Genomic DNA, 19,537 nt, shown 5'->3' with positions numbered 1-19,537 from the left:
CTGAAGTGCGGGGTGCGACTTCCGCATCCCGTGGAAGGTGGCACAGTCAAGAACCATGTTGACTAAGCTCGCTCATTGTTTGCATAGACATTTGACTCGTTCAATGGTAGTATCTACGACACCCAGATTGCCCTTAGCATATCAAACAAGAAAGAAACTGAACAGGCCTGCAGCCTACATTAAGATGAAATCATACAAGATATGTGACCTGGCGGCGATGTAGGCTCTAGACCTGTTCATTTTTCTTCTTACCGGTAAGTTCGTTCTCTGCCCAGAGTTTGGCGAGCGCATCCATAATTTTCGGTGGATCGACAATAACAGTCTTTGCGGCGCCATAGAACAGTGCTTTCGGAACGTCTGTGATGAGCACGACCTCATGCGGGCCGTCGCCATAACCATCAGTAATCTCCAAGCGCTCGAGATTGAGATTTCGACAAAGCCCAAATATCGACTTGTATTTGTCGATGTACATGTCCACGAACGTTACTTGGCGAAGTGTTTCTTTAAACAGCGCGATGAAATTAAGTAGTCTCGGGTGGTCGACTTTGGTGTCTCTGAATACGAGATTCGCCACAGTGGGTACGTCCATGGCCGATGGAAGCGGTCTGCCGCCGAGGGTACTTTGGTGAATGGAGCCGTCCAGAACGAGCGTATGTAATGCTGGAAAGGTGTCTCTGGTGATGGCCACGGTCGACAATGCTTCGAGTGGATTTTGCTGAAACCCACCCTCGCCAAACTCATCTCGGAGAATCAGGACCTCGACTTCGCTCGAGACCTTTTTGATGACTTGTATCGTAGCTTGTATCGTGAAGCAATGTAATCCGTTCATCTCCGTAACGAGTTCGAGTCTCTTGGGAAGAACGAGAGATTGCGCTAGGGCGCTGAGGAGGAGGTCTTGACCTATCTGGATGCCTGAGTGCTCATATATGTACCAAAATATGTCGACGTCCTTGATCATTGCCATTTCTCGAAAGACTTCGGTGAATCTGCCCGCGACTCTCCTGGCGCAGTAATGGATGTTGACGATATTCGGTAAAGCTTCCAGACACGATAGAACGAGTTGCCAAAGCTGACTGCTCCTAACAGCATCCTGGAGTGTACGTGCAGTACTGCTGTGATAGTCATCGGAAGACAACCATAGCTCCGGATACCAATCGAGCTCGCTCTTGATGATAGCTTGAGTCCTATTCAAAAGACCAGCTTCGAATACGTCTTCGTGCTTATAAACTCCACCAGTTTCCACGTTACCAACCTCTGGCAGGAGGTGCTCGGTGTAGCGAGAAGTGACGGTCAGTTTTCGAGCCCACGGGGTCAAATCCTTGCAATTCGCTAAGGCCACGAGGTTTTCCATGCTCTGCTTCGAGCATAGGTCGAAGGTGGTCTCGTCGGTTACTTTTGCAAGAGCCCGCCACGCGTGGTTGTAAATGGTGCGGCTCACGTATCTAAGCGCGAGTTTGGAAGCGCGGGGTTGCCCGCTGCGCGTTTCTTGCATACATCGTCTGTTGAGAGATACCGTTGTTTCCGTCAGTGCGGGTTGCACTTCGCGTACCGCTTCGAGCAGGATCCTTTCGAGGAGTTCAGCTGGTAGTGACTCCAGCCGGCTCGTTGCCTCTGCGTAGCGAGGAGTCGACATGGTTGCGGCCATTGAAGCTGGTGTCAGTTGCGAGGTCATGTAGCTGTGAGGGCGGGAGGTGAGCTTATTCAGTGTGCTGGGTGTCGAGTGTAGCTCAACTGTCGAGATCGCGCGCCTGAGGGAGGCGGCTACGTCAGGTGTGACCGTGCGCCTCCGCGGTGGAAGGAGCACCTCGTCGCACAGGCTCACCAAGATCACGCATAGAGTCAACACATTCAGCAGAAAGTCGATCGATGATCAATTACACCTCTACAACCTCGCCTTGACTGCCTCAGGATCTGCGACCTGTACCATGATTTTGCCTGCAGTTGTTAGTGACGTTGACTCTTTCAATGGTTATTGGACAGGCGTACCAGTGTTCTTTCCCTCGAACAGTCCCACTAGCGCGTCCTCGGCCTTGTTGATGCCTCCTTGGATAATTGTCTCTTTCCTTTTGAGCTTGCCCTCTGAGAGCCACTGAGCGAGCTGCTTCCTGGCCTCGGCGTACTTGTCCGCGAAGTCAAAGACGACGAAACCTTGCATACGAATGCGCATTGAGATGATCATCATGTAGTTCTGAGCTCGGTTAGCTGGGCGCATTACAACGACTTGAGAAGTTTGACATACCTTTGGCCCTTGAGGCTTCTTCTTGTTGTATTCGGAGATGGCACCGCACATGACGAAGCGCGCGAAAGGCTTCGCTCGGGAGAGCGCAAGGTCAAGGATCTCTCCGCCTACATTGTCGAAGTACACGTCGATTAGACCCTTGGTTGCAGCCCTGAACTTCTTTGCAAACTCCGGGTCCTTGTAATTCAGCGCCTCGTCAAAGCCGAGTTCCTCCTTCAACCATGACACTTTGCTGTCCTCACCAGCGAGACCCAAAACCTTGGCGCCCTTCAGCTTCGCGATTTGACCGACCACACTTCCAGTAGCGCCAGCTGCACCGCTGACGACTACAAAGTCTCCAGCTTTGACCTGGCCAATTTCTAGGAGTCCAAAGTAGGCGGTAAGGCCGGTCATTCCCAATACGCCCAGCGCATCGGTTGGTACAGCCCCCTCCGGCAGATCCAACGACTCAACATGCTTCTCATTCAGCACCGAGTACTCGGACCATCCGCACATACCAGTCGCGTAGGTACCGACGGGGAATTTCTTGCTCTTACTCGCAACGATAAGGCCAATACCGCTACCACGCATGACGGCACCAATCTCAACCGGAGGAATGTAAGAACGCGTTGGGTTCAGCCAGCCGCGCATAGCCGGGTCAAGTGATAGGTAGAGTGTCTGGAAAAGTACCTCGCCATCTTTTAGTGACGATGCCGATGGAACTTCTTGCTGCTTTGGTGTGAAGGTTTTGCCGGCGACAACAGCGTCCACTGGCCGTTCGGCAAGGTGGATCGATGTATATGAAGGCATGATGATGGAGTTGATGAATTGATGGCACGCTTCGGAATGATTTGGCCGACTTTCGCGGTAGTGATTTGGGGAACGAGACGAGAAAGCAAGGTTCTTTTGAATGGAGATGGATGGTATAGGAAGTCAAAAGTAAAGACAGCTCGGTCGCGTTTGTAGTTCGTGTCCGCACAGATCCTCCACAGGTGTTCTGCGGAGAAGATACCGAGGCTCGGGTGGTCGTTTCCCGATTAGGACCGCTACATAATCCAAGGGCCGAACAAAGGAATCTCAACGGCCGTAAGAGTTACTAATCTTCAGTTTGAACGACCGATTGCGTATGTTTTCAGAGCTGACAATCTCAGACTTCCAGGTATATCTCGAGATGCTCCATAATTTGGGTAGAACTCCACTAGAGTGTCGATGGCCTGCTTCTATGGGCGCATGTTCACGTCAACACGTGCATGAACTGGTCACCTTCTCAATGTAATAATAAGTTGCGGAACAGAACTATAGACCATTCCCTACACGTGAAACGATTTCATGGAGATATGACTTGTAGATGCGATGATTGTTGAGTTCGAGAGCAAGCGACGGCAGATGCCAAGCCACTACGAGCGCCTGACTAAGCGAATCTTGAGCTCAGCATCATCGCGAAACCCAGCGGTACCAACGACCGCCAGTAACCTCACGATGCAGTCACTACGCAGAACAGCAGTGGCTGCTTCCCGGACGAGCCGCACCTCACTCCCGCGCCAGTCGCGCCGCTTCGCACACGATGAGCACGCTCACGGCCACCCGACCCCAGCCGCCGACGAGCCCATGGGCGTACGTCAACCGCCCTTTACCCCTCCCAGACGGACCTGGAATTCTCTCAAATGATCGCAGCACTACACGAAGAATATTGCTGACTCAATTGGCATGTAGTATGGCTTCTTCATGACTATTGGAGTCATCCCCGTTGGAATCGCCGTATACGCCTTGTCGCGACCGGACGGCGAGAACAACGAGCCCTACATTACCCGCATGATCTCCAATGCGACGGCTGGACTACATGAGAAGTGGACTTCGCAGAACGACCACCACGTGCGCATGATCGAACAGGCGGGTGAGGACAGGGTGCTGTTCGCGAACACACGGCCTCAGGAATACGTCGACATGAAGTTTCCCGAGTACGTATACCCGGAATAAGGCATACAGCCCTATACGAGGAGGAACTATGACTTGGAATGAAGGCGAATCAGCGCACATGGAAGGTGGATTGGTATGGAAGCCGCAGGCTAACGAATACAGGATCATGAACGTCGGATCGCCATACAACGTCCCCGCCGGAAGCCAAGTGCAAATGGACAAGGTTATCGAGAAGTACAAGAAGCTGGCGTACGAGGACAATGAGCGCAAGCTGGAGAAGTTGAGGAATAACGACATCTCGTCCGAGACGCCCGTGACAGGCCCAAAGACTCGCGTCAAGAAGGCGCCTGACATGTTCTAGATGGAGATGAATTTGGCTCGCTAGATGTACATACTCAAGGAATGATATCCGTTTCATTTGTAGTGTCTGTTACTGTGCTTTGACAGTCGGTCTTTGGTATTCAGTATCGCATCGCTATTCCACAATTGTCTCCTGGCCGCCCTGATTCATTGTCAGACAGCCTACCTTCGGTCTATACGGTGGTAAGGCACACGATCGACCAAGAAACTGACTTGTCCATGACCACATCCAGCCTCAATCTACAGAAACATCTTTCAGCCATAGACCACCAACGAAACCGTCTTCTTACAGGACATTTGACGTAACGCTTAGGTTCATTGATGGACGACGTCCAAAAGGCAAGACGTGGAAGTGCGTTCAGTTCGCCTCTGCGCAAGTTATGAGCTCCTTGTGCTGCTGGGGTAGTTCTCACCAGCAGAGCTGATGCTTTTGGAGAAGTCTTTGGTCTTAGCGTGCTGCGCTCTTCTCTCAGCGGTTGGGTCTATTCATAGAGACAGTACCAGGCCCATCTGCATGGAGGGTGACGGCCGTTGTTACAAGTGAATATCACGTCCAACCATGTTACACAGTGACTCCCAGCACAGTCATGCTGGGGGCGGTGAGGCTTAGCCACGTTGGTAGGGCAATGTGGGGTATACTGCCTGCGATATTAGTGTGACGGAGGGAGCAGGCAGACTTGCGGGTTACAGTAGGCTCAATATTTTGATACATGAGCATCATTGTGATGGCTGCTGGTGGTGGAATTCGTTGCGAAAGCATCGAATCTTGGAGTACCAAGGACTCCCCAACATACTCGTATGATTCGCAATGTCCCGGCACGAACGCGTTCATGCTGACGAGCCTAGCAGTCTTACGGTGTTTCGTGCGGGAAACGCACACGTCACGTTCCGTAGGGCAGTTGCTAGGGTTCCGCCCCACTTGACAGCGGGTTCCTGAACGGGGATCATCGCTGATTGGCGAACTGCTACACCAGCATTACCAGACCACGATGAATCCAAGCTGAAGTGAAGGGGAGGTTTGTAGGCGCCTCAAAGGGCTAGACTAGTTTTCACTGCAAAATGCATTGCTTTTGACTTGGCCGCTCCTGTTGCTCGTGATATAACGACCGTTTGGAACCTCATCCGCCCAACCTCGCCGCCTGCCAGATACCAACGAGTGAAGAACAATAGAGGTTGCTAACGATTTGTGAAGATCCGCCGGAGCACGACAAGACCATCAGCAAGGTATGAGTCCCCCTCAACCCAGTCATCTGTTGGTAGTGCGCAATCTCCGCTAGATTGCTGCAGTTGCATTCTTTTTCGTGCCTTTTCGTGGGCAATTGCTGAGCAGCAGCACTGGATCTTGGTCGACGGCTCTCGAAAAACCAAAACTAATCCAGAGACAGATGTCCAGTCCTGCCGCGTTGCGCACTCGAAGCATGCCGCTCCTTCCCTTTCGCAGAAGGAAGGTAGTCGCGGCCGCTACGGCTCCAGGTAAGTTAGCGCTAGGGTGGACCCCTGGCGTGCCCAAACACAGCGCATCACCCATCGTCCTGATTGACGCGCCGCATAAACATCTTTCCTGTCCGCGCTGCGCTGCACAATTGCATTGTTTGGCCCCCCGATGCCGCTTCCTGAAACGCGCCTTCACAACGTTGGATGCTAACCCTCTCAAGACTCGGCCCCATTGCTCCCCGAACTCAACTTCACCGCCCGCAAGAGGAATGACATGAACGGGTCAGCTTGGACCACCGACGACACTTCTCGCACTGCGAACGCCGCACCAGCACGCACGACCTCGACCACCACCATGCCCTCGTACACATCGCCCCGCAACGTCTCAGGCCCGCTAGCTGTCGACAAAGCCGCCATGGCTGCCGCCGCCGATGAGAACAGCCCGTGGGCCCGCCCCAACCACTACAGCACCCCCAACTCAAAGACGTCACAGTATATTGATAAGATCACACAAGAGAACGACCGCCTGCGACGAGAACTCAGGGCCGAGAAGCTCGCAAGAGAAGATGAGGCCAAGCGTTGGTCGGCTGCGCAAACCAAAGCCGAAGACTCCCGCGCCGAGCACCAACATCTCCAAGTGCTTGCCGACACCAATGCGCGAGCCATAGAGCGGAAAGACCGCAAGCTCGAAGAACTCAAAGCCACACTCGACGCCGAAATACAAAGAAGGAAGTCCGCCGAACAGCGAGCCGAAGAAGCGCTGCGGATGCTGGGCGACACACGATCCGAGACGCAACGACAGCTTTCGCAAGCATACGAGATGAGGGGCATGGCAGACACGAATCTCGAAACCGCACGAGACGGCTTCAAGCGCATCACCGACGGCTACGAGAAGAAGGTCCGCCAAATCAACGATGAGCTCAACGAGCTACGCAGAAAGCGCCTCGAAGACGCCGATAAGATCAAGCGACAAGCCATCATCAGCGACCAGCTACAACACGAATCTTCGCGATCCACACGGGCCGAGGCCAAGCTCGTCAATCTGATGGAGGTGTACAAGAAAGAGCACCGGAAAGAGATGGATGGTCTTATACAGGAAGCAGAGAGGCTGCGACGCGCACTGCCAGAGAAGGAGCGCGAGGCACAGAAACTTGTCGATTCGTTGGAGCAAACCCGCGATAAGATGCGATGGGTCATGACTCAACATGAACGGCAAACTGGGGGGAAATGAACGCTTCATCGCGTACTCCACACGTCACCCAATAACCCGGTAAAGGGGGCATCGAGCGAGACGCGATATAGGACCGAGCCAGCATGCGCACCAAGCACGATCCGGCCTCTGCGGTCCCACACAATACGACTATAATGACCAAGCTTTGTTTCCTGGGCTAAATGGCAATCTGTAATATATTTGGATATGGCGTTGAGGTTTGGCATACATCACCACATATGCTGGGATGAATAGGCGTTTATTGGAGATCGTAGTCAGGCTTGACATTCTGACATTGCACGCGCCGGACACTGTTCGGCTGTTTTCCGATCCAGCTATCTCACTTAATTCATCCGTGTATTTGCATGTCACACAGTGCTAATCAGTCATACTTCCATCTCTATTGCTAACACTCAAATCGTGAATTGGTCACTTCAACAGGCTGCGATCGATTTTGCCGTGGCCGCAGTTGCGTCAGCCGCTGCTGATTCTTTGGCGCTCTTTCCCGGACCCTGAGGCGCCAAGCAAAGCTCCATCGGCCCCTTCCACGCTCAGCTTCGTTTACATCACATTCGAAAACGTCGTCATGGCGCGAGATGGCGCCATCACGTCAATCCCACAGGAACTCAGAGTATCGTGGGTGCGCTTCAATATTTACGGACTCTCACAATTGTCGGTGACCTGCACTTCACGAACCGCTCTTTCACTCTGCACTATCCACTGAGGGCATGAAGGTAAGAGTAGCCACATCCAGAATAGGCACCCACTGATCACCAAGTTGACACACATAGATTGAGCTCGAGTCTACCGCTCACACCAGCACTAAGCCACATGGGACCGTCTGAGTTGATTACAGATCCACCAATCCAAGTACAAGTACAACGTTACTGGACAACAATTGAAAATGCAGACAAACAACCCCCAAACGCAAGATGCGGAAGTCACTCTAAGCGCGCCATGACGACCGCCGAAAAGTACGCGAAGGCTCAAGTTCGGAAGTTACGTTCGTCCTGCACAGCGATCAGTCAGTGCCACAGCGTCACCTCAGTGTATACTCACTGTGATGTAGCGTCCGTTTAGTTCACGGGAGTACCGCACTGAATGCAGCATTTTCCGGGAATAACCCAGACCGTGTCTCCACGCTCGAGACAGGCAGGGCAGCGACGACCAGGTACCTATAACGATCAGTGGACGCCCAGGACGATGATGCTATTTTACTCACCGGCATAGTGACGATGCCCTCGGCGTCATTCATACAAGGAATGGCTACTCTGTCGATGGGCGTGTTCATCCACATGACGCTTCTGGGTAGGTGTCGGTGTTGGAGTTGCATCTTGGAAGACATGGCTGAAGCGAATGACAGTGATGATCTAGAAGAGAGAGGCGAGCAAAATACGACTTGAGGTTTGAAGGAATGTGGAGCGACACTAGAGAATCAAGGTGAACAGAGCGAGTACCTCTCATCTAGGCCAGAGACGCGTCTTTATACATTCTCAGCTTCCCGAACGGCTTCGGTGCACCAGGATTCTCTATCGCTAGCGTAACCCTTGTGCTTCGCAGTGCGCTTGTAGCGCCATCGGTCTGCAGTTTTCCGAATTCAAGGAGACGACTCTTTCCTGTGCCTCTGACCTGCACGATGTGCATGGTGCGTTGTACACCTCTAACGAGAGCAGATTGCCCAAGGCTTAGTCTCATCTAGATTATGGTGGTTACATAGGTAGATGCCTATTAGTAAGGATACATCTTAGCAAACCTTGTCTCTAGACACCTAGCTACATTTGCCTATTCTTAAAAAGACTTAATTACTACCTACCTCTAACTTCTTTATCCTACCTAATACTACTTTAAATACACTACTATAAGCTACTTTACTGCTACTATACTAGCTGCTATGCTAGACTAGATATTTAAGAAGATTACTAGTAGATAGAAACGCAATTACTTATAACTGCCTATCTAAGAGTTTACAGGCGTTGTAAGTCCTCTTTTTACTATTATCTTTATTTACTAAGAACCTAGAATGTTGTCTGTAATACTTGCAGGAACTATATCTACAACAATAGTAATAAGCATATTAAACCTTAGTACACTAAGTCTAACTTTAAGCGCCTCTTTATCTGCGCCTAAGTCTACTATAGCACTTACTTTGTACGCTGCTACCTGCGTTGCTAAGACCTACAAAACTAAAGAAGAATTAATAGGATAGAAGATATAAGAAAGCAGCACTATAAGATACTGTATTCTAGCCTGTATTGTAATTAGTTAGCATACTAATAAGCAAATAGAATAATTAAGAGGCTGAGGGCCCTGCAACTCTTTGCCAGCAGTCAGAAAATGCCTGCGCCATGTCTATCCACCTGCCTGGGAGCATATGGACAGGTACATGTCAACCAGTATCCCGGGGACGCTAAACTTCCAGATCGTCTACCTAACCGCAAGTCGCTCTAGAGGCTGTCAACGGCTGTATACACTGGTGCCACAAAGATTTGGACTGCGGAACCAATACCGGTACGCAAGGAGCTCAGCTGCATATCGTAATGGATCAATTTGATGCTGACGACGAAAAGATACGTTCCGCACGAGGTGTCCTTCACCAATATGCGATGAAACAGTACTGCTTCCATCACACCAAGTCGGAATCGCCAAGCCAACTTGAGGTCATTCGATCAGAACTCAATGGCACCACTATGGTTTGCTACCCTATCTTTGCTAGATAGTGTACGTGCGTGTCACGGCACCGTCAGTTTCGCTGAGCCTCGTCGCTTTTTCATTTTGTCAAGTTCGGCGCTAACGAAGCCACGATTATCTACAAGCCCTGCAACATGCAGCCGCAAGCAAACTTACGCCCTATCCCCGCCTTTCTGCACAGTCTAGGCTCGCGATGCTTTTGCAGCCTTGCATGAGCCAAACCGTTTGGCGATACATCCCGCGACCCGCCGCCCGTTTGGACTGCGATCGCCGTTTCGCTTCTTAGCTCATACCGATAGCCGTCCTTCCGTGGTATGACCATCTACAACTGTCGTACGTTCACAGCGGATGTCAATTCGAGCTGTCCAATCTCAAGCATCTGAAAGATGTAGGCAAGCTACGAGATCGCGATCTGAGATAACGGCTTGTCGTTTGTACTACACAATCCTTCGAACCCCGGTCCCTATCTTCCTCAGATTGAGGATGCGTTCCAAGCTCTTGTGTGCGGTGCAATATAGTCACGAGTCAAACTTTCGATCGACCAATCATGACAACCCTGCTGACATCGCTAAGCTTCCTCTACTTGTGGATCATCACTTGGTCTTTTGTCGATGGGACTAACATGTCTGACTCAAGCACTACTACACCTGAGGTATACTTCTCGATGAAGCACCGGTGTTATAACCAGCGAAACGCAGCAGTTTCCTTCGCCTCTCACCCAGGCTTTTCTCATGCCAATCCTCCGGATATTGGAAGGGTGTCGGCAACAGTGCCTTTGCTAAGCTCTTTGTCCTCGCGCCCACGTTTCCGACTCAGACCCTGATGAACTGGTTTGAAAGCCGTGGCACAGCGCTCAGTCCGATCTCGGCTGCATGCTTTGCGCCGCAGCTGAAACGGAGTAGGCATTCTCTGTCTCGTTTCTTCGTGCAGGACCCGTGGCTAAACGTTCTCTCCCGACAGCGACTCTTTACTCCCGAACACTACACCGCTCCTTCACGTACCGATGCTTGGCATCGCTGGTCAAACCCTTTCGGCAACAGGTAGACAGTACGAATTCGAAACCCAGTTGCTTCAACCAACGGTACAAATTACGGGCGTTGGAAATGCTACGTCATTATTGTCGACCCGACAACTCACACGAAGATGCGAGGGTATTATCCACCATTAGTCTGGCGCTAATCTGTGTACTGCATCCCCCAGACTAAGGGGCCGTTCCGTCCGCTTGACGTGTCGAATAAACCCGCGTGGTAACAATGGCACTGTCATGCTTCTTTCAGCAAGTGAGCTATCGGGCAAAATTACTCATTCATGGTCATGCGATAGCTGTATTCATCAAAGCTACCACGAATTCGGATTAACCAGGGTACACCATTGTGAAGACTTGCCCGGATCCAGACATACTGTTACCTCCGGGAAAATGAACCATATGGTGCTAAGTACCCACTAAGACTGTCGAAGCACGTTCGATAGTCCCCAGCGATTTTCCTCTCTAGTCGTACACCGGGCTCGAGAGACCGCCTCAGCAGAATTAGTCTTTGGTCAAACGCTGAGAGTAAGAGTATCTCGCAGCATGTCGGGTCTGATCCGTGAGGCCCACCCGTCACTCTCATCACCGAGCGATAGCTGTCAGTCGCTTCACTTCGCGAGCTAGCTACTCACATCATACTTCGCCGCTCGGTGCTCACTTTTGATCTGGTGCACGCGCTACACCGATGAATTCAGAAAAGTTCCCAACCTAACTAAGGCTCTTGTAGCATCCGCTCGGCACGGCTTGCTCGTATCCAGCTCATCACCACAGGTTGAATCACGTCTGAACTGGGCATTCCATACACCACCGATGAGCAGCCGACGATGGCTACAAATGGAGCCATCTGCAAAGCCCATGACCTCCGTTCCCGTCGATCGGCAACATTGAATATGTTCCAGCACCAGTATCCACGACTGGCCAAATGCATCCGCGTCCCGCTCAAACAACCAACAAGGTACTTTTTGCATGATGCAAGACACCCAAGAGGTACAGCCTCAACGCCACGCGGAGTGAGTTTCAACATCTTCGTCACACAGCATCGGCCGAGGTACGTACCGCCAGCAAATTCTGATTACCTCCCTCATTTCTTACCACCAGCCATCCGATTACACCCGCGCAACAGGTCTGCGGCACTTGATTGGGACCTATTTGCATCGTGGGACAACATTTCTTTGTAACCATCGTGAGAAATGACATCGCACCAATATCACAGTATCTTCGTCAAAGACTCGACTCGTCCGCGCCAGGCTCGACGCCAATCTGCAAGGGGAAATCCGTAGTGCAGCGACGCACCGAGCTGGTGGGTGTAGCAACACACCCGGGAGATGGTCCCTAGCCAGGCAACATGCACGGTAACGCCACAGAGCCGCATGAGGTCGGAAAGGTGGCCATTGGTGATCATCAGCCTTGCCCTCCGATTTCAGTCACACTGCAGGCGTCGCTTTTGTCTACCTCGAGGAAATGTGTCCACGCAACTGCCGTGTCAACAGTCGCAGTGTCGTACACACCGCGGCTGTCGCTCGGGTGATGCTGCCGCGTGGGACGAGGTGATGTCAACACTTTCAGCTAAGCCTTTGTGCTTGCTGCTGCGAATTGGTTCTGTGGTCCTCGAGCCGGTAGTCCTTCCTGACCCATTCCGCGAAACCGATAGGCGTTGGTTTCTGCGCGCATTTGCTGACACTTGAGCGAACACTATACCCCGAAACTGCCGACATCAACTCATCAAAGGCTGAATGCAACGAGACTGGATCTTGTTACACGCCATGCAGACGTTTTCGTAAGAGATTCAGGATACATGTTCTTCTTATGATGTATAAATGCATAGCAGATTGAGTGGGTACCGCGCAGTGTATCACCCATACACACACACCCGAGATAACATACAGTAAACTCCAAGACGGAGCATCGGTCACCGTCATAACGACGCAAGCCTTCTCCTCAGCCCAAGCTTATGCTTCTCACCCCACAACTTATGAACAAAATGCTGAGGCCGCGACAAACTCTCATGATCAAACTGGTTCCCACGCTGCACCCGCGCGCCTCTCGGCAACAACTAAAGCACAGCATTAGCCACAACACCACACTCCACAAAGTGTGCACCAGCTCCAAGGAAACAAGAAGATAGGTCGGTAAGTAGTAGCGGTCAGGAATAACAGATATAGTTGATTCAAGCCGTACTGACCGTCTTCGTGATGCGGACCAACAGCACACCCTTGCTGATGACACCGTTTGAGTCGTAGAGATGCAGCAGGCGGAGGCCGGTCTGCAGGCGGTCGAGGCGGAAGCATGCCCAACCGGCTAGGTCATCCTTGCCGAAGCGCTCTTTGTCGATGACTTTGAATCTGAGAGGAAGAGGTTAGCATGGACTTTGTCAGTCAACAAATGGGATAGCAAGCAATGGTGTGTCGTGGGAAAGCATCGTGCTCACGGCGCGTTGCGCATAGCAAAGCTATTCTCGCTGCGACTTGAAGAGACATGAGACGGCCGATTGACGGAAGCCACAGCAGTATACCGCCTTGGTACTGCAGCTGCCCATAGCTCGACGCTGAAACCCGATTCTTTGGATCAGACGCAGAGTCATGCGGTGTCATCGAAGAAACGACGAGGCGCTGACGCTAGAACGGCGTGAACGGGAATAACGGCGATCTGCAGGTGCAGTGATCCCGACCCTCATTCAACAACCGTGCCACGACTGCTCACTCGGAATTGCTCTTTCAACGCTCGCCATACAACGTGATGGCGCGTATGCAGCGAAATGATGCAATGTCACCCGACCGGACCCCATGACCGCCATTCTACGACCTCTCTTGGTAGACCGGCAGAAGCATCCGTGGGTGGGTGCGAGGCTGATGCTTGAGGCTCTCATGGCGACCTGCATGTGCCTGACACGTAGCAAAAGAAAAGAGATGAGACTCACCTGACGAATGTCAATTCTTCCGTAACACCAGGAACATTGACAAACTTGACCATTTCACCACCGAAATCGGGGTTCGTGGTCCTTGCCTTCTCGGTCTCCTTCTTCAGGTCGGGGTCGATGGTCTTCGTGCCTTTTCCATCACCGGGCACATGTTCGGAGTTGCGCTCTTCGTGCGACTCAACATGCAGCTCGACCTTGACATAAGGCTTGAGATCCTTTGGATCGTCTTCGTCGGGCGGCAGAGGGATGTCTTGTCCTGCGAAGAACTCAATGCTTAGGTTGAGGTCGTGATGAGTTATCGCGGTCTTCTGTGTCGCTGCTTCGCTTGTGCTGCGGTAGCCTTCTGGTTTGAGAACCCATCCGGCGGTGCCTGCGAACATGGCTTCGTTTTGCATCATACCGCCGTCCCAGCGTTGCCAGTTTAGCGCTACTATCTGCACACCCGCACGCCAGAAGACGGAAGGGTTCAAGTTTGTTGATGTCAACCGCGTGCCTTTGGGGTATGCGCGCATGAAGAAATGTTTGTTGTGTTCGAAGAGTCGGACGGGGTCGTTCTCGTGAACTTCCATCAGTGTACCTTCTGACAAAGAGAACACGTGGGTAGGAACCTTCGCTTCTGGAGCATCAAGAGTTTTGTACGAGTATCCTCCCAAGTAAACACCCAATCGTGATAGCGCTTCAACAACCTTGGGTTTCGGCGCTGGAGGGTTGTTCTCGCCATCTGGTCCGGCTTCTTTAGAGTCGTCCGACGCTGCAGACTCGGTGCTCATGGTATGTTGTAGCTGGGGCGCTGCAGCTGGCGCGGCAAGCGTTGTTGGTTGTGGTTCAGCCGCGGCTGGCTTTAGGTGTCCACGCTTGACTTTCACCAAGATCTTGTTGTGCAGCTCCTTCAGTGTGGGTAGTTGGGCTTCGAGCAGGCCCTGCGCTGGATCGAGAGGTAACTCAAGTAGCATGCCTTTCCAATACTCGTTCATGATCTCGACCATGATCTCCTGTTGCTCTGGACCAGCGTGTACTTCGAGACTGACAATCAGGGGCAGGTTCGACACGGCAAATGCGTAGTCCCTGATGATTACACACACCGCGCGAAACGTCATGTCTTTGGTCAAAGTGTAACCGTGGGTTACCTTAGGCTCGGCTCTCGATGTATAGGAAGCGGAATGCCAGGGCTGAACCTTGTTGGCGTCCTCGTGAGAAGGCTCTGATGCCTCTTGTTCTTCCTCCGCGGATTTGTCCTTGCTGCCAAACTTCTGGGCTAGCCTTTGACGAATGCTCAGACCGGACTTTGATTTCTTCTTGTCTTTTCTCGCATCATTTGATCCTGGGTTGCCTCTCGCCATTTCCTCGTCAGAGCTGGAGTCGGAAAGCTCGTCTCCGTCCCAGACATCGACCTCGACGCAGCGACAGCCTCGCATCAGGACGTTCTTGTAGGCATCAATGCTGGCGTCGCTTGACAGCTGATTGCCGGTAAGGTATGTGTTGTGGCTCGATGAGATGAAGTAGTTGGAGATGGGATGCGACTCGTCGACTGGTTGCGCAGGCTTCAGGACGCTTGCTGAGCCCGACATGAAGTAGTTGGCGAAGTTGGAGAATGAGCCGTCGGCCAGAAGCTCAGCGTTCTGTCCTGAGCATTCCTGCTCCTCGACCAGCCACTGCTGTTGCCCCTTCTTTGTCGTCAAGTCGTAGCGCGTTGTGATCTGGTCGTAGACTCTCTTGAGGTGTTGCGTAAGGAGTGGTGATAAGGCATCGACCTTGCGAGCTGCAACAGAGGCGGATGCTGTACCACCGCCTGCTTGAAGTTCGGGGTTGTCGACCTTGGGCGTACCCAGCTTGCTGTCTTTCTTGCTGTCTTTGTCGGGCAACATCTTGTGTTGATGTTACGAATACAGCGGGGTCGAAGGGAGAATAAAGTCAGGAGGGACGGCGAAAGGGTTTATAGGCGGCAGCAAAGTGCAGAGTGGCAGCGGTGTATGATCCTGGACGCGTATGCGTACCTGAGTAATGGCTGAATCCAGGCAGCTCAGCTGGCTCTGAGGTGTCAGTATCTCCTTCCCAATTGCGCAATTGGTTGATGGGCGGGTATAGTTAACATACATGCAATACGCACCAAAGATATGCGCAACTTGGTATCGCGACTACAAAGCCTTTGTGGAGTGGTAGCGGGATCTAGTTGTGAAGGTATGAGGGGTGCGGGCCGCGACGTTGACGCGGGCGCAATAGCCTCATGGTCAGCTCGTGCCTGCCTTGGCTTGCCGCATCGGCGTTTGATCATCCAATTGGTGGAGCACATGCATCGCTAATACCTGCTAGAGATTGACACGCAGCTTCCGACGTTTGCTGCATGCGCAAGGTGAATGAATGGGGGCTGCCCTGTTTGCGGCGCTGAGTGAAAAGGGTCTAGCTTTGACATGTGCCTCTGCAGCCTCGCCAAGCCCACCGACGTCACTCAGGGTCCAGCATGGCCAAAGATATCATCGTTCCATGAGCACTGACATTCTTGACACAAATCACATTCACAATGGTCAAGTCACGGAAAGAAGCAGAGAGCGAAGTCCGGTCTTGGGGATTCGACCATGTGTTTACGTGGACCGATAGCCCGTGAGTATAGAACTGCTCTACTACATTGAATATAGACTAACTTCCTCATAGCAATGCGCACTACTCGCCACACAAGCACAGCGGGAAGACGACACATCTTGTACTCAATGGCTCTATAACGTACACATATCCTGATGACCCCGACGCGACAAAGGAAACAATAGGCCCCGGCGCTAGGTGGGATGTCGATGCGAACAAGGTGCACGAAGTATGGGTAGGGAACCAAGGTTGTACATATGTCATTGGAGAATGAACTATCGGAGCACTGCGCGCATGCCTGTTCAGCATCGCTTAGCCCAAGAACCCATGCTGTCCCAAGTATTTGATAGCGTCTAGTGCCAATTGGTCTGCCTTGATCAGCTCCTGCTCTACCATGCGCTCGTACAATCCCTGTAGTTTTGTTTCCTTGGGAGGATGTTGGAATTTGCATTTGCGGAGATACGGGCATTTCCCGTTGCGCTTCCAATTGCTACACACACTCGTTTCCTTCTTTTCGGCGACTGGTGCCCGCGGGGGAGGAGGAACTCGAATGACTGGTGGAGCAATCTTTGAAGATGTGGGTTCTGGCGCTTCGTCGCTGTCTTCTGACTCGGACTCGGACTCCTCTTCCTCTTCTTCGGAACTTGATACCACAGATGACTCGGATAGCACTGAACTTTCGGCCTCAGACTCTGTCTCGCTCTCGTATCCTAAACCCAGATCCACCACGCTCGGCGCAGATTGCTTCTTTAACATGCTCTCGTGAAGTTTCTTCCGTAAAGCCGCGAGATCTTCTTGTCTGCGGTTCTCGGCATCCCGTTTTGCGCCGTCTTCCTTCTTAATCGTGTTTTCCTGCCTCCTTTCGCGGGGCTTGGGTTGTTGAATCTGATCGTCGACATGGTGCTCTCTCGGAGGCTTGCCGCTGACTCTGCGCAAAAAGTCTATCTCGGCTGCTCGTTTCTTCGCGGCTTCCTCTGCCTTCTCCACGATCCTCTTTTGTGTGGGGAAGTTCCTCCTCCTGTCCTTGATCCATGCAGCGACCTCAGCTCCCGTTTGAATGCTGATCATCTCTCCCCCGTGCTCGAACGCGAAGCCTCCGCCTTTGAGCTTCTCCGTATACGCGGCTTCTTCGTCAATGTCCTCTTCATCGCTACTCTCATCAGGAACTCGCTGCTTTGAGAGTCCTAGATTGACCTTGCGCTTCTTGTTGTCCGGTCGCACCACGGGAGGTGGAGGCAGGGAGAAGCCGAAGCTGGGCACCTGTGGGGGTACGGCAGCCTTGGCCCTCGGTGGTTTCGAACTTGGCTGCGGTGGGTTCCGCTGCTGTTGTGCATTGCTGTTCCGGTCGTTCAACTTTCTCTTTTGACCGGCGTGTTGAGGCGGCGAATACTGAGGGCTCGGTTGGTACTGATGGGACTGTGGTGACTGGGGAAAGGAGGCGTTGCTTGTGCTTGTCATGTGGTTGGCGTACGCTGCCATCGATTGTACGCCGGCCGGTGTCGACATATAGGACATGACCTGGGCGAGAGCGTTGGGGTCGTATTGCTGCTGTGTCGCGCTATGTGTTTGCGCGCCGCCGGTGAAGGACGAATTGTTGTAGGCATTCGGGGAGGCGCTGTTGGGCGGCGCATTCGTCTGATGTTGTCCGTTGCCGGCATTGTAACCTCCCCTGTTATTTGCGCCGCCTCTGTTGTTCTGATAGCCCCCTCGTTGGCCTCCTCTGCCGCGCCCATCTCCGCGACCGCGACTCTGCCCATGACCACCTCTTGGATTGCCTCCAGAGCTATTGAAGCCCCCTCCACGGTTTTGATTGCCGCCTCTCCCGCGACCCCTATCACCGCCTCCTCGGGCAGGGCCGCCCCGTTGACTCGCGTATGGTTGCTCGCTGGATGTAGCTTTCGGCGGCGGCGGAGGCGGAGGAGGAAATCTGAAGGACGACATTATCGTGGTTGAGAAATCGTGTTGCGCGCGAATAAAAAGTGCTAAGACATTAGGTTTAATAGTTACAAGAAGCGAATGATGGTAGGGCGGAAATCGCGAAAACGCTGGGAAGGCAGTTGCAGGACATGCGACGCGCCTCGGGAGTCCGCAAATCCCAAAAGTTCCTTATCGATACCACTAGCGCGACGCTAGTGGTCACCCAGAGGGCTCTCACCATCAACTCCATTGTCTATATCCACCATGTCCAGGTAGCGACCGATTCTCTGCTCTTATACCCATGAAGCCTCCAAAGCTGCGATCATGTTCATACTTGTAAGTTGCTCCCATATCGATTGTCGTCTTCATACCCTACGCGCTTTCGCGCTGCGCGTCAGAAAATTTGAGCCGAAGAGAAAGACGGGACTTGGCTGTTACTACGCGTAAAGCTCAGTCGCTGGGAATCGCGTCGTGTACATATTGATGATCTTGTACTGATTGATTCGTAGACCACGATTCAAGACCTGATACAAATCAAGCCGCAGGACTTCGAGAAGCCTAGCGCGCAAGCTATCAAAGATGTAGTCAACGACAAGTACAGCAACAGGATCGTTCCTGGCATTGGCCTATGCCTCTGCATGTGGGATCTCATTTCAGCGACCGAAGGTTTGATCGGTCACGGGACTGGGCTTGTCAATGTTAATAGTAGGTATTACTACATCCCTCGTGAAAACGCCGCTTACATGCAACGCAGTCGAATTCCGCATGACTGTCTTCCGCCCTTTCCGTGGCGAAATCATCTATGGACGGATCAAGTCATCCAACGAAGAAGGCATCATTCTTGATCTGGAATTCACCTCGGAAGTCTTCGTTCCCTACCAAAATCTACCGGAGAACTCGTCCTTCTCTAAGGCTGAGATGGTGTGGATCTGGAACTCTGAAGGCACAGAACTTTTCTTCGATAAGGGCGAGCCAGTTCTATTCAGGGTAGAGCATGAGGAATGGTATGACCAGAGACCGACTATTATTGAAAAGGATGAGAAAGGCGAGATTATTGAAGAGAGACCGACAGCCTGGAAGATAATAGTAAGTCGTGTGCTATTTGGGTTTGATATAATGTCTAACGTGAGGTCTAGGGCTCCATGGCTCAACCTGGTCTTGGTCCGACTCTATGGTGGGCCGAAGGCGGAGAAGAAGAAGAGGGTGAAGAGGGAGATGTCGAAATGGAGGGCGCCGAGGAATGATTGCTTCCGGCCAGCGAACATATGCCGC

The 19,537-nt window shown here is 52.3% G+C and overlaps 8 protein-coding genes across 8 annotated transcripts; 4 read left to right on the top strand and 4 right to left on the bottom strand.

The window, feature by feature from the left end:
• Positions 1–226: 226 nt before the first annotated feature.
• On the bottom strand, positions 227–1,633 carry J4E85_008943 (uncharacterized protein; the record flags this gene model as incomplete). Its single annotated transcript, XM_051473167.1, has 1 exon — positions 227–1,633. One exon carries the CDS (start codon positions 1,631–1,633, stop codon positions 227–229), a length of 1,407 nt encoding a protein of 468 aa, XP_051322830.1.
• Positions 1,634–1,882: 249 nt separating this feature from the next.
• Positions 1,883–3,028, bottom strand: J4E85_008942 (uncharacterized protein; the record flags this gene model as incomplete). Its single annotated transcript, XM_051473166.1, has 3 exons — positions 1,883–1,935; positions 1,987–2,188; positions 2,240–3,028. The coding sequence occupies 3 exons, from the start codon at positions 3,026–3,028 to the stop codon at positions 1,883–1,885; spliced, it is 1,044 nt and encodes a 347-aa protein (XP_051322829.1).
• Positions 3,029–3,697: 669 nt separating this feature from the next.
• Positions 3,698–4,496, top strand: J4E85_008941 (uncharacterized protein; the record flags this gene model as incomplete). The annotated part of the gene is made up of 3 exons (XM_051473165.1): positions 3,698–3,832; positions 3,932–4,176; positions 4,298–4,496. 3 exons carry the CDS (start codon positions 3,698–3,700, stop codon positions 4,494–4,496), a joined length of 579 nt encoding a protein of 192 aa, XP_051322828.1.
• Positions 4,497–5,913: 1,417 nt separating this feature from the next.
• J4E85_008940 (uncharacterized protein) lies at positions 5,914–7,160 on the top strand (the record flags this gene model as incomplete). The annotated part of the gene is made up of 2 exons (XM_051473164.1): positions 5,914–5,968; positions 6,151–7,160. The coding sequence occupies 2 exons, from the start codon at positions 5,914–5,916 to the stop codon at positions 7,158–7,160; spliced, it is 1,065 nt and encodes a 354-aa protein (XP_051322827.1).
• Positions 7,161–13,021: 5,861 nt separating this feature from the next.
• Positions 13,022–15,636, bottom strand: J4E85_008939 (uncharacterized protein; the record flags this gene model as incomplete). The annotated part of the gene is made up of 2 exons (XM_051473163.1): positions 13,022–13,196; positions 13,772–15,636. The coding sequence occupies 2 exons, from the start codon at positions 15,634–15,636 to the stop codon at positions 13,022–13,024; spliced, it is 2,040 nt and encodes a 679-aa protein (XP_051322826.1).
• Positions 15,637–16,289: 653 nt separating this feature from the next.
• On the top strand, positions 16,290–16,622 carry J4E85_008938 (uncharacterized protein; the record flags this gene model as incomplete). Its single annotated transcript, XM_051473162.1, has 2 exons — positions 16,290–16,369; positions 16,421–16,622. The coding sequence occupies 2 exons, from the start codon at positions 16,290–16,292 to the stop codon at positions 16,620–16,622; spliced, it is 282 nt and encodes a 93-aa protein (XP_051322825.1).
• Positions 16,623–16,660: 38 nt separating this feature from the next.
• Positions 16,661–18,289, bottom strand: J4E85_008937 (uncharacterized protein; the record flags this gene model as incomplete). Its single annotated transcript, XM_051473161.1, has 1 exon — positions 16,661–18,289. One exon carries the CDS (start codon positions 18,287–18,289, stop codon positions 16,661–16,663), a length of 1,629 nt encoding a protein of 542 aa, XP_051322824.1.
• Positions 18,290–18,589: 300 nt separating this feature from the next.
• J4E85_008936 (uncharacterized protein) lies at positions 18,590–19,509 on the top strand (the record flags this gene model as incomplete). The annotated part of the gene is made up of 4 exons (XM_051473160.1): positions 18,590–18,601; positions 18,775–18,970; positions 19,020–19,351; positions 19,402–19,509. The coding sequence occupies 4 exons, from the start codon at positions 18,590–18,592 to the stop codon at positions 19,507–19,509; spliced, it is 648 nt and encodes a 215-aa protein (XP_051322823.1).
• Between the last annotated feature and the right edge of the window lie 28 nt (positions 19,510–19,537).

Source organism: Alternaria conjuncta (assembly GCF_024043145.1).
Source record: "Alternaria conjuncta strain BMP 0040 chromosome Unknown scaffold_15, whole genome shotgun sequence".
NCBI classification, from domain to species: domain Eukaryota; kingdom Fungi; phylum Ascomycota; class Dothideomycetes; order Pleosporales; family Pleosporaceae; genus Alternaria; species Alternaria conjuncta.
Note: the sequence above shows the minus strand (reverse complement) of the source record. Positions and strands in the feature narration are given on the sequence as shown.